A 12,801-nucleotide genomic window follows, 5' to 3' on the forward strand; every position below is an offset into this window, starting at 1 on the left:
ATAAATAAAAAAAATTTTTAAATAAATAAAAATACAAAGATCTCAACAACTACTTAATTTATAACTCTACAATGAGTCTGCATTTGCTGAGGCTCAGATATATATGTTGCAGACACTGAGGTCCCTGTGAAGTTAGCTGTCCAGGCTGAAAGGCCAAATGGGGGTTTAGATGTGGTCGGGGTCATTAAAATTTATGTCAGTGTTAAGCCTGCACTGATTTTGGCCATACGTGTCCAGAGTTTTATAAAAGCAACATGGAAACTGCTTATTATTCGTTTTTCCTTCCAAAAGATTGGGAGCTCCCAGTGAAGTATGTAAGGTACAAAAAACGGAGTGATTAATGGTTTTACCAAGTACTACTTCATGTGGACAGTGCTCAGGATTTCTCCTGGGAGTCTCTCCTTTGACGCTATTTTGGAAATCACCTTTGATTTTCAAAAGAATATGAGACTGTTTTAGAAAGTAGATTTGTTACTACAGGGTGTCCATTAGTGAGGGCATTTCCGTGGTCTATTATCTGCAGTTAATATTCATTTTTCCCAAGGTTCCATATACAATTGTTTTCTGATATATCTTTTTTTTTTTATATATAATCAATGAGAGATGTCTATGGTTTATCTGATTTTGTTTCATAGAGTGTGGAATACTATTTCCGCCTCAGTCACCGCAGAGCACATCAACTTTACACAGCTTTCCTTAGGAAGCACTCAGAGATCCTTCCTTTGTATGTATAGCTTTGAAGAAATGGTCTACTTGAAATTCTATAAGCAATACTTGAGGAGTCATAACCAACCTTCTTCTTTTTGTGAAAGGAATATAATTACTCAAAATTACAATTCTTAATTTGTTTTGAGTACTAAAGACAAATTAGTACTCAAAAGAGGAAAAAAACATTTAGATGAAAACATCATTATAGGAACATTAGAGTTTTATTTATTAACAGCCTAATTTGAAACAAGAAAAACGGTCCATATGGGAATCAGGAGATTTTGGTTTTTTTTTTTTAATACAGTGTGTGCTTTTGGCAGACTCTGTAACCTTAGTCCTGATGCCTTGGCTTTTTAAAATCTGTAAATTGGTGATCATACCGCTGTGGGAATATAATCAATAGAAATAATAATTTTAATAAAAGGATTATGAACTCTTCAGATGCTAGGCAAGGTTAATTGTCATTTCTCATTTTGATATGTGTAAGGGTCTTAATATTGAAAACATTTATCAAATTGGTATATTCATACACTGCTGAAATGCCAGTTAAGAGTTCAGTCCTAGGGTGCCTGGGTGGCTTAGTTGGTTAAGCATCTGACTTTGGATCAGATCATGATGTCAACAGTTTGTGAGTTCGAGCCCCATGTCAGGCTCTGTGCTGACACCTCAGAGCCTGGAGCCTGCTTCAGATTCTGTGTCTCCCTCTCCCTCTGCCCTGCCCCTCCGCTGCTCATGCTCGCTCTCTCTCAAAACTAAATAAACATTAAAAACATTTTTTAATTAAAAAAAGAGTTCAGTACTTATTAAATAGTTTTAAATAGAAATCAGATCAATTCAGAACCCCTTGATAGAAACGATTTTCTCCAGTAAGCTAACAGTGATCATATGTGTGCATGTGCTTTTTTTTATGTTATATTCTGAAAATGTGGGTTTTTTTCTCAAATTTCAGGTGTAACCTCCCCCCAATTACAGGAAATGTTAGTAAAGACGTCGGCANGACAGTGATCATATGTGTGCGTGTGCTTTTTTTTATGTTATATTCTGAAAATATGGTTTTTTTTTTCTCAAATTTCAGGTGTAACCTCCCCCCAATTACAGGAAATGTTAGTAAAGACGTCGGCAGTAAAACCAATGTTGTGACTGTAAATCCCAGTATCATAAAACTCAAGTAAGTACCTCCAAGATACAGAAGTGTTTGAGAACGTTCGTTTCATTGTTTAACACATTTCTTAGTTTGAACACTAATCTCATTGCTGAAACAGACTTGCACTGCAGCTGGAGTGACTTTTGGGGAAAAGATATGAGAATATATTCATAATGTTTTTACTTTTTCTCAAGGTAATAACTCATAAGAGGTATGACCAATTGTACTTTTTCTTTAAGGAAAACTTTTCTATTAAAATTTTTTAAATGTTTCTTTATTTTTGAAAGAGAGAGAAACAGAGTATGAGTGGGGAAGGGGCAGAGAGAGAGAGGGAGACACAGAATCCGAAGCAGCTGATGTGAGCTTTAATTCGTGAACCGTGAGATCATGACCTGAGCCAAAGTTGGATGTTTAACTGACTGAGCCACCCAGGTGCCCCAGAAACCATTTTTATTTTAAAGATTTTACTTTTTTTTAAAAAGCAATTTCTATACCAATGTGGGGCTGAAACTTACAACCCCCAAGATCAAGAGTCACGTGCTCAACTGACTGAGCCAGCCGGGTCCCCTGACTAATTGTACTTCTAATGTCATAAGCTGAACATTAGTAATCAAGTGAAAACTCATTTATCTCTTCATTTCTTGTTACAACGGTGAAGTTACTTTTGAGAATTTTCTTTCAGAGTTTTAGCATTACTCTTTTATCTTGGGAACCATTTCTTGATAAAACGGTTTGTTTAGAACTTCAGAGACTGAGCCATAGGAGAACCTGGCCAGAAAAAAAGTTTCTACTTTGGATAGTTTATTACCAAAAAATAATTCCATATTTCATTTTTCACAGTGTAATTACTACAAAATGTTGCTGGTTAATAAAAACTCCATACATAGCTTGACTCTGTTGTTTTCATCAAAATTGACCAGTAATCATTATTAATAAAATACACAATAGAAATATATATTCAGATAGTTCTAGTATATCTTAAGATAAAAAATATCATATCTGTATCCCAAAAGTTAATTTTCTAAACACAGACAATCACACAGATTAGTATATTTACTAACGTATTATTTATTTAAGTCAAACATATAGAACCATCACAATACACAGGGAAAATTTAACATGTGTGGTGTGTGTGTATGAATATAGATATTTTAAGTTCTTCAGAGGAAACTTGTATGATCACATGCACAGAAAGATACACCAAAAACAAGAGTACAGCTCAGTGAATTTTTTTAATGTATAGACATTTTAAGAGTGAGCTATTTGAGAAAACATCAATCATTATTAATTTAGATGTGTTTCTGCATCAAAAAGCAAACTTAGAGAAAAAAATTACAGAAGTTGGAAATTAAAATAACATAAGAAATGTGTGTCCACTGGGGATATAGCCTGGTAAGAAAATATAAATGAGGGGCGCCTGGGTGGCTCAGTCAGTTGAGCGTCCGACTTCGGCTCAGGTCACAATCTCACGGTTCGTGAGTTCACGCCCTGCGTCGGGCTCTGTGCTGACAGCTCAGAGCCTGAAGCCTGTTTCAGATTCTGTGTCTCCCTTTCTCTCTGACCCTTCCCCACTTACCCCTCTATCTCTCTCTCTCTCAAAAATAAATAAACATTAAAAAAAGAAAGAAAATCTAAATGAAAGCCTAAGGACTCTTCAAAGGGGAGATGAAGACTTATCTCTTGATACTTACAGGATGCTTCCTTGTACTTGGACCCTGAGTCCATTGTTTGTCTCTTATAAGTAGGTCAGTTGCTTGGCCAGTGGTCACGTCAGCTTTATGTAACCAAAACTGCTACTTGGAAGATTATAAGGATGATGATTTTTTTTTAATTTGGCAGGTATGGGAACTTAAAGAAAAAGAAAGAAATATTTCTGGAGGACATTGCAACCTACGGAGACGCCTTCCTCCTTCTGCCGGCGTTTTCCTTCAGGGCCAACACCGTCGCCTCTTTTAAAGTGTATAACACGCTCAAAGAGTCTAACGCAAGACAAAAGGTTATATTTTTCCATCCCAAGTACCTGAGAAACCTCGCCCTTTTCTGGAGAACTGAAGGTGTGACCGAGTTTCGCCTGTCCTCTGGCTTGATGATCACAAGCGTGGCCGTGGAACTGTGTGAGCACGTGACGCTCTACGGGTTTTGGCCCTTCTCTCGAACGGTGGAGGACACGCCCGTCAGCCATCACTACTACGACAACAACCTGCCCAAGCGCGGCTTCCACGAGATGCCCAAAGAATACAGACAAATTCTTCAACTTCACCTGAAGGGAATCCTCAAATTACAATTCAACAAATGTGAAAGAACCTAAGCATAGGGTCTTAAGGTGGGAACCATGTTCCTACCACGCGGTAGGTGAGTAACAGCATTTCCCAACAGTCAAAGCGGTGGTTGCCGGGCAGAAGAGGAAGCGCCCTGAACCCGGGTTTGATCAGAGCCTCCCTGCTAAGCTTGCATCCCCAGCCACCCCTGCACCTGTTCCGATCTTTAGTTTCCCTCCCAGTCAAATGGGGACCGTGATTTGTAACTTGCTTCAGGCGAATGTGATCATCTATGAAGACACTTGGCCAAGGATTTGGCGTGGTGACATAGGGACTCCATGAAGGTTTCCTTGTTGGTATCTTTAGTGGCCATTTCTACTCTCACCAGACTGATAATGAAAGGCGTGCAGTTTTGAGGACACTTCCTGGAGAGAAGAGCTGAAATACCAGTATTCACGGGTTCGTTCCCCAGGCTGTCGGTGATCGCCTTCTCATCCTTCTTCCTGTCCTCAAGAGTGTGTTTAAGGACTTCCAGCAGACCCTTGATTCTTCAGCAATGAAATCCTTCTCTTTGGGTAATAATGTGTTGGTTGGATTTAGGCCAATGCTTTTCCTCCTTTGTCTACATTTTTCAATCACTCTTTATAATTTATATTAACGTCCTGACTGTACTCATAAGCCTTTTCCTCTTTCACTGACAGAATCTATTTCAAGAGCATGAGGAGTTACAGTTCCCAGTTTTTCTTACCTATGGTCTTATCTCTGGGGTCACACATTTGATTTAGTTTTCTTTTTTTAAAAAAATTATCAAACAGCTACTTCATACCAGACCCTGGAAAGGCTGTGTCTGTAAGAGGGACATAAAGACCAAGTCCTTCAGGAGGAAATGGACATGCGTCTGACCAAGTGTAATACGGTATGACAAATGTTATTAAGACAGCTATGAATAAAGGACTGTGAGAAACAGAGGTGGGGATAATTAAATCTCTCAGGGGAATCTCTTTCAGAAAAGAGGTAATTTCTGAATGAAGCCTAGAAAATGAGTAAGGTTTTAACAAATGAAGAAGATTCTAGGTAGAGGGAATATGATGGGGAAAAAGTCCATCCCCTTGATTCTGATTCACCAAAATGAGGATATTTGAAGGCAAATCACAGCCTTTGCCCCAAAACCTGTCACTTGAAGGGAGGTTATAGTGCATGGGAAACCATCTCTGTGAAATGGGAATAATAATGACCGGATGGATTTCATGGGAAAGCTGTAAGGATTAAAATACACAAAAACTTAATTCTCATAAGCAAAGGTGTGTATTTACATGAGAAATAAGACTCATAATTTAAACATCAAACAAAGCTCCAGTGGTATTGAATATTACCATTTTTATACCACTCCCTTACATTATGATGACACCTGGTAACATAGGTCATCTCTGTATCAGCTGAATACCTTAATTGACTTAACTAAGTAGCTATGTTTTATATTTTCAACATTGCTTATTTTTGTACCGTTACAAGGAGGGCAGAAATGGGAGTGGAGCAGACTTGCCAGCCTGCTGAATTAATTACAAATACAATTCTGAATTCTTACCTTAGCCAGACTGCTGTTTTCCTAAAGGGTTGCTTTTAAGAACACTGTGCTGTCACTTGCTTATTTTGGTAAAGTACCTCTTTCCTTTCATTGTAGTTGACATTTTCTATGCCTTTCTTTGTTCACATTTTATTTATCTTGTAGCAGATGAACCCTTTTAGCTGCATAAATTGCTTAAAAGTTCATATATAAATAGTTTCCAAAAGGAACATGCTTTTAGTTACATGAAGTCTAATTTATTTATCTTTCTTTTTGCAGTGATGAACAAGTAGCTATTTTCTACTGCTTCTAATGGATTTAATTTGTTGTAAAAATCTGCTCGCAGGATTAGCAATGTCTATCATGTTACTAACAATGGATTATTAAAAAATAGAACACTCTAAAATTGTATAGTTAGTGAAATGTTTCCCTCAAAACGTTTTCTGGGGGAGTAGAAACTTAAACTTCTCTTTCTGATGATACTGGAACTATAGCATTAATGGGCAAAAGTAATAGGATTTACTGAAATAAATCATTAAATATACAATACGGAGACTTAAGAAGTTATTTTGATAGAAATTACATATGATTAGGGCAGACATGACTTGAGTTCCGCCNCCCCCCCCCCCCCCCATAACTTCCCATTTTAACTTAGGAAACTTTCTCTAGAATATCAAAGTAGAATCTTCAGTGTCACTGATAGAAATTTTGGAATTTTGGAAGTATTTGAAATGGTGTTGACTCGCAGACTTCTCTGGAGCTTCCTAGGTGTAGTCCCAAACTGACCCCTGTACACAGAACACAGGGAGAGACCAAAGAAAGTGGCAGGCCACCTCAGATTGGTAAGTGGCAGTTTTAATAAGCAAGGGGCCTTGCATTTGAGATGGTTTTGGGCAGCCCCAAGACCGGTAGATCTCCGCATCTGTCCGCTAAACTTGAAAGCTTATGTAGAGGCCTTAACGGAGGTCAGACATGTAAATTGTCCAAATGGTCTCAATGCCATGTCACTGTCTCTTCCTTGGGGAAGCTTCTAGGAGCAGAGAAGACAAATAGAATGCACATGCCAGGGACGGGGGAGGGAATAAGAAGCCTCCAGTTGCTGGGTTCCATCTCATGGGTCAACAGGTAATCATGTCCCGTAGATGACCTCCCCCAATACTGTGAGGTCAAGAGGCAGCATCCTAATGATACTGACGTTCCAGTAAAAGTTCAGTAGGAAAAAAGACAAGTGGAGAAAATTGTCGACGTTTCTACGTGAACATAACTGAAGTTGGTTTTCTGTGGTTATATTAATATTTGTATTGGCATCCTAAAAGCATGTTGAAATTTTGCAACAACCCTGGCTCGGTTAGGGTCTCATTAACCAAAAGTCTTTGATCAAAAAGAACATGTGCATTCTTTGTTTGTCTTTCCCAAGTTGGTCTGTAACTTGTGAAATCAGTGGGAGGCCTCGTTCACATCATAACATTTCCTCTTCGGCAGAGGACAGACAGCCTTCCATGTGTCCCATTACGATGTGCCAATAGTGTCCTTTTGTGCCAAAATAGAATTTTTTAAGCTTTCTGAAATACAATAAAACAGAAATTTTGATGATTCAGCATATCAGCGGTGTGAATTGTAAATTGTGAGTCACAGTCCTTTTCACCCTATAATGGCAAAATATTACAAGTTTTACACTAAGATCAAAACCAAAAGAAAACTGTCAACTCCAGCTCATAGATTTATAGATTAACCAGCGCGCCGGACTGTGACACTCTCACGAATCTATGGGCATAATGAGCATTGGTTAAATGTTGATGGATCAGATTTGATCTTTTGCTCTTAAACTTGAAGTGCATGGGCACTGAAAATAGAAAGCCTGATTACTGGTGCTAGAAAGTACTAAGCTCCAGTTGGGACTTCTGCTCATAATACCACACGTCACCGGTTTCTAGGGGAAATACTAGGGTGCTTGATCCCGGTTTTTACTTGTTAATGTCACGTGGCAATGTAACCAAATAGCAAGGTCCTAAAATAATTTTCATCTAAATCTGAGGGTAAGGCAAAAATGTTCATTTAAGCATGTAGTCGTAGTGCTGCATGGGCCCTCGAAAGGGCTCCATGCACACTTGCATAGAGATAAGTATTACACAATATAATGGTCCTTGATGTTTCAGATTTTTTTTTTCTCCTAACCAAAGGGAAAGGCAAATAGATCATGAGTCTCACGAAAGAGGATTTCCTTCTGCATGTAAATATGCAGGCTCTCAGCCAGGTAATCAGCCATGGACTTTTTTTTTTTCTTTTGAGGACTTTCTATGTATAGAATACTGAATTAAGCCATAAATCAGATCCTCTTTAAGGCTAGGTTTTTTTCTTGCTTACAAAAAATGTACCAGCTCAATACTATTTCATGTCATGTACCCTCAATCATTCCATGAATTTCAGGAAGTTTGGGGAAAATTGGAAAATCCTGTAGATAACAGATCGGCTTACATCCTAAATAGCTACCTTAGAAGTATAGTTAAGATGCAATGTAGTATATTTATGACATGCAAAACATTTGATTTATGTAACATGACATGAAAACACATTGTTATGCTAGTAAACACAAGAAATTTCAGAGATTCTCCTGAAATATCTAAAGCACTTGACCTAATAATAAGAAATAAGACTATTTCTTACTTTATTTTATTTTATTTTATTATTTTTTTTAATGTTTTATTTATTTCTAGGAGAGAGAGANGTGAGTTGGAGCCCCATGTCAGTCTCTGTGCTGACAGCTCAGCCTTCTTCGGATTCTGTGTCTCCCTCTCTCTTTGCCCACCCCCTACTCATGCTCTGTCTCTCAAAAAGAAACATTAACAATTTTTTGAGGGACAGAGAGAGAGAGGAACAGTAGTTATGAAGTGGGCTGTGAGCTGAAAGTAGCAAGCCCGATGTAGGGCTCGAACGCATGAACTGTGAGATCATGACCAGAGCCGAAGTCAGACACTCAACCAACTGAACCACCCAGGCGCCCTTCTTGGCTTTATCTTAGATTTAAAACAATCCTCTGGGTAAGTTCACGGTTTCCTATTTGCATATGGCTTCAAGAAGGCTAACTCCATAGTAAAAGTCACCATTACTTTTCCTGAAAATGGATGGACAGGAATATTTATCTTGCTTATTTTATCTGATCTGATCTGACCTGATCTGATCTGTTCATTCTTCCTTTTTTATAATTTATTTTTTGGGCCTTTCCTTTTGGATAGTTTGTATTCCTGTATCTTCCACTTGACTAATATTTTCTTTTCCAGTGTCTAATCTGGTGTCAATCCCATCCAGTATGCTTTTCATTTCAAACATTGTTAGATGCTCAATTTGTGCCTTTTTATATCTTCCATGTCTGTATTTAACATGCTTGTGCGTTCCTCTACCTTTTTAAAAATTCTCAATGCATTCTTGAACATATGGAATATACTTAGAACCCTTTTCAGTGTCCTCTCTTATTAATTCTATCATTGCTGTAATTCCTGGATCTGTTTCCACTGATAGATTTTTCTCCTCACTATGATTTGGATTTTCCTGCTTCTTTGAAAGTCTGGGATTTTTTATTGAATGCCAGATATTGTGAATTTTACTTTGGTGGGGGTTGAATATTTTGGTGTTTCTGTAAATATGTTAAGATGTTTTCTGGGGAGAAATTAAGTTACTTTTAAGCAGTTTGTTCCTTTTTGAGGCTTACTTTTAGTCTTTATTAGTTAAAACCACAGCAGTGCTGGGGCCCCTGGGTGGTTCAGTCAGTTAAGCGTCTGACTCTTGGTTTCGGCTCAGGTCATGAAGTTGCAGTTTGTGAGTTCGAGCCCCATGTGGGGCTCTGTGCTGTCAGTGCAGAGCCTGCTTGGGATTCTCTCCCTCTCCCTCTCTCTCTTTCTCTGCCCTCCCCTGCTCACTCATTCTCTCTCTTTCAAAATAAATAAATAAACTTAAAAAAAATAAAACTAGAGCTGTGCTTATTCTAGGGTGGAGATTTTCTCATACTGAGGCAATACCCGTATGAATACCCTACCCAGTACCTCCATGAATTACAAGATTTTCTTTTCTGTCTGGGAAGAATGTGAATTCTGTCCTTTTTTAACTTTTAGGAGTTGTTTGATCTGCTTGTTTGGGGTGATTCTTTTCCAGAGTTAGGTGTGCCGGTCTGTACTCATTGAAGGCTGGAGGAGAACCCTATGCAGAGATTTCTGTCTGTGAAGCCCTCTCCACTCTGGATTTGCCTTGGCACCACCTGACTCCTAAATCTATACCCTCTACTCACAGAGGCCACCGGACTCTGTCCAAGCTTCCCACCCCTGTGCTGTTGCCTGGTGACCATCTAGGCCATAAGCTAGGGCAGCTGTGGGACTTGGCTAACCTGTGTCTTTTCCTCAAGGATTACCTTCCTGAGTTGCCTAATGTTCCGTATCTGAAAAACATTGTTTTATATATCTTATATTCATATAGTTTATATATAATATAATATATAATATAATATAACATAATATAATATAACAACATAATATAATATAATATAAGTTAATATAATATAATATAAGTTAATATAAGTTAATATAATATATTTGAATTGTTTCAGATAGCAAGTTAAATCCAGTCCCTGCTTCTCTATCTTCTCCAGAAGGAGAAATTCCCATATGTTTTTAATTTTGTAGCACTTGTCACCTGTCTTTTCTTGGGTTTTCTAGAAATATCATCTAGAAATTTCCTTTGCCCATCTGAAATTTGAGCCTGTTTTTTTTAAACCCCCAGTTCTATGCTAGACTACCAGAAGTCAGTGGGATTCCATGGGGCTCATTTTATTATAAGGATATAGTAAAAAAATCTTTAATGGCTTCCTGTATACTCAGCACCTGTACAAGAACTTGGCTTACATTATTTTATCTTATTTAAGCCTAAGTCTATAAAGTAGATTTTATTATCTCCATTTTTTATATATAAGAAACCCAGCTAAGAGAGGATAAGAAACTTGCCCAAAGTTACATAGTATACTAGTGTCAGTGTCAAGTTTCAAATTCAGGTTGTATGCCTATAGCTGGTGTGCTTAATCAATATTTTATTCTCTCTTTCATTTCATTGTCGTTCATGTTGCTTTGTTTAAAAAATAACATTATCCAAAAATTTTAATTTTAGATTTATATCCTCATTGTATTGCGTTTTCTTTCTTTTGTTGTCTTGTTCTTCTTGCTAAGTCCCTAATTTGAACTCTTCTGAATTAAAGAATGATGATTCAAGCTTACACAATACATTTCTATATATTTTCCTGTGTTCATTCTAAAGCTTAATTAATTTTAGAAGTTTCTAATATGTTGCATCCTCCTGAGTTCCTTTTGAAATGAGCATTTAATGGGATAGATTAATTTCTTTTCTCAGCCTGGTTCTATTTTATTTGCTTTAAGGTGTGTGTGTGCATGTGTGTGTGTGTGTGTGTGTGTGTGTGAGAGAGAGAGAGAGAGATCCAATAAAATATCAACACATTATTCCATTTCTTGCCTTTTGAGGGCCTCAAAGAGATCTGAGATCCTCACTTCTATTATTGCAGTATATTCTTTGGAGGCTAATATCACCAGTCTCATCTGATATAGAAATGTGAGCAATCAGAAATCAAGGCTGTTAAAAACTTGCCAAAGATCATGGTTAGCCAAGTTAATAGCAGGAACTCAGTGTGTCAGACAAGTGGCAGACTCAAGCCTGATTCCTTCTACTGAAAGCTTGTATTAATGTGCCATGCACTGTGTGTAATACTTTACATGGATTACCATGAATTCTTGCAAGGTTGCAGTGTAGCTCTCAGTCTGATTTTCACCGCTGAGAAAAGGACTCAGGAGGATCAGAGTACCTTCAGCTGAAAATATCAGAAAGCTCCATCACACTGGCTTAAATCATGTAGAATTCTTGGCCACAGATCTAGACATCCAAAACAGGGAGACCTAAGAACTCTGGTTCTGACTTCATTTACCCACAAGAGTCATAGTTAGGCTCAACTCTATGTGTTAAGTTCATTGTAAGATTCATTGTTGAACAAAAGCAGCACATGCAGGACTCATAAATGTACATCTGAACATATCCAGAAAGGAGGAGAGAGTCACTTCTTATCACTATCCCAGAAGAAGGAGAAAGAACTTTCCCTGCGGCCCCATCAAACCTTTCCTTGTTTCTCATTGGCTCACATTGGTCACATGTACATTCCTAAACCAATCATTGACCAAGGGAATAAAGGGAATAAGGAGCCAACTTTTACAATTAATCCTAACTCTGGGATAATAGGCTTCAAGTGGAACAAGTGTGTACCTAAACAAATTTAGGCTTCTGTTGAGATGGAGGAAGGGAAGAAGAGATGTTGGATGGATATCTAACCATTGCCGCTATAAATGATTTTTCCTGTGTCACTCACCAACTAAGTGATTGATCTAGAGTTTGAGCCCATGTCCAAATTTCATGGTCTTCCTTGCAAGCCCTGAAGCTTCTTAGTATGCTTTCCTGTTGATCATGGAGAAATATGCGATGTGGCTTTCAATTTTTTTTCATAAAATTAGTTACTAGACATTGAATGCATTAACTCCAGAAGCAATTCTTATATAAACAATACCTTTTACATTTTCATTTGGGGCACTGATCCTTCTGTGGTATTAATCAAAATGTAATAGGTAGGATCCCATACTCCTATTTGCTTTATCAGTAAGACAGTGCCTTGATTAATTCTCATCAAATATGTGAAATGAAATGTTTGCTCATGTGTGAAGTCTTAGAAATAAGCTATTAAGGCTTTGCCCTTATGGTAGACTTCCTGGGCTCACTGATCTTTAAGTAAATACAGTGATATTTCAACAACTTTGTCTTAGGTACCCAATGCTGTTGGCTTCCCAGAATGGTACCCTTCTCATTAGGTATTTACCCCAGTNTATATTATTTTATAATATATATATAATATATAATAAATATTAGCTGCACCATGGTAGTTCTAGCCATAGAAGAATGATTGGTGTTCTAATAACAAACATCTCTGAAGGGAATGCTTCCTTCATTTTGTGTCAGTAAAAGGCAATTGTTTATTGAACATTTATGTCCTGGTTTACTCACAGAGACCCCATTTATCCTCTTTTATTTTTAGA

The 12,801-nt window shown here is 37.7% G+C and overlaps 1 protein-coding gene across 1 annotated transcript in view; it reads left to right on the top strand.

Annotated features, from left to right (window-relative positions):
• The window catches only part of ST8SIA6 (ST8 alpha-N-acetyl-neuraminide alpha-2,8-sialyltransferase 6), a 41,601-nt gene extending 34,325 nt beyond the window's left edge, over positions 1-7,276 (top strand). The window contains exons 4-5 of the mRNA XM_077772454.1: positions 1,784-1,876; positions 3,692-7,276. Of these exons, the coding sequence (XP_077628580.1) occupies positions 1,784-1,876; positions 3,692-4,160 (562 nt within the window). The 3' untranslated portion in view covers positions 4,161-7,276. The remainder of the gene's footprint in view (positions 1-1,783; positions 1,877-3,691) is intronic.
• The last annotated feature ends 5,525 nt before the right edge of the window (positions 7,277-12,801 follow it).

This window comes from Crocuta crocuta, unplaced genomic scaffold, assembly GCF_008692635.1.
Source record: "Crocuta crocuta isolate KB4526 unplaced genomic scaffold, BGI_CrCroc_1.0 scaffold96, whole genome shotgun sequence".
In the NCBI taxonomy this organism is placed as follows: domain Eukaryota; kingdom Metazoa; phylum Chordata; class Mammalia; order Carnivora; family Hyaenidae; genus Crocuta; species Crocuta crocuta.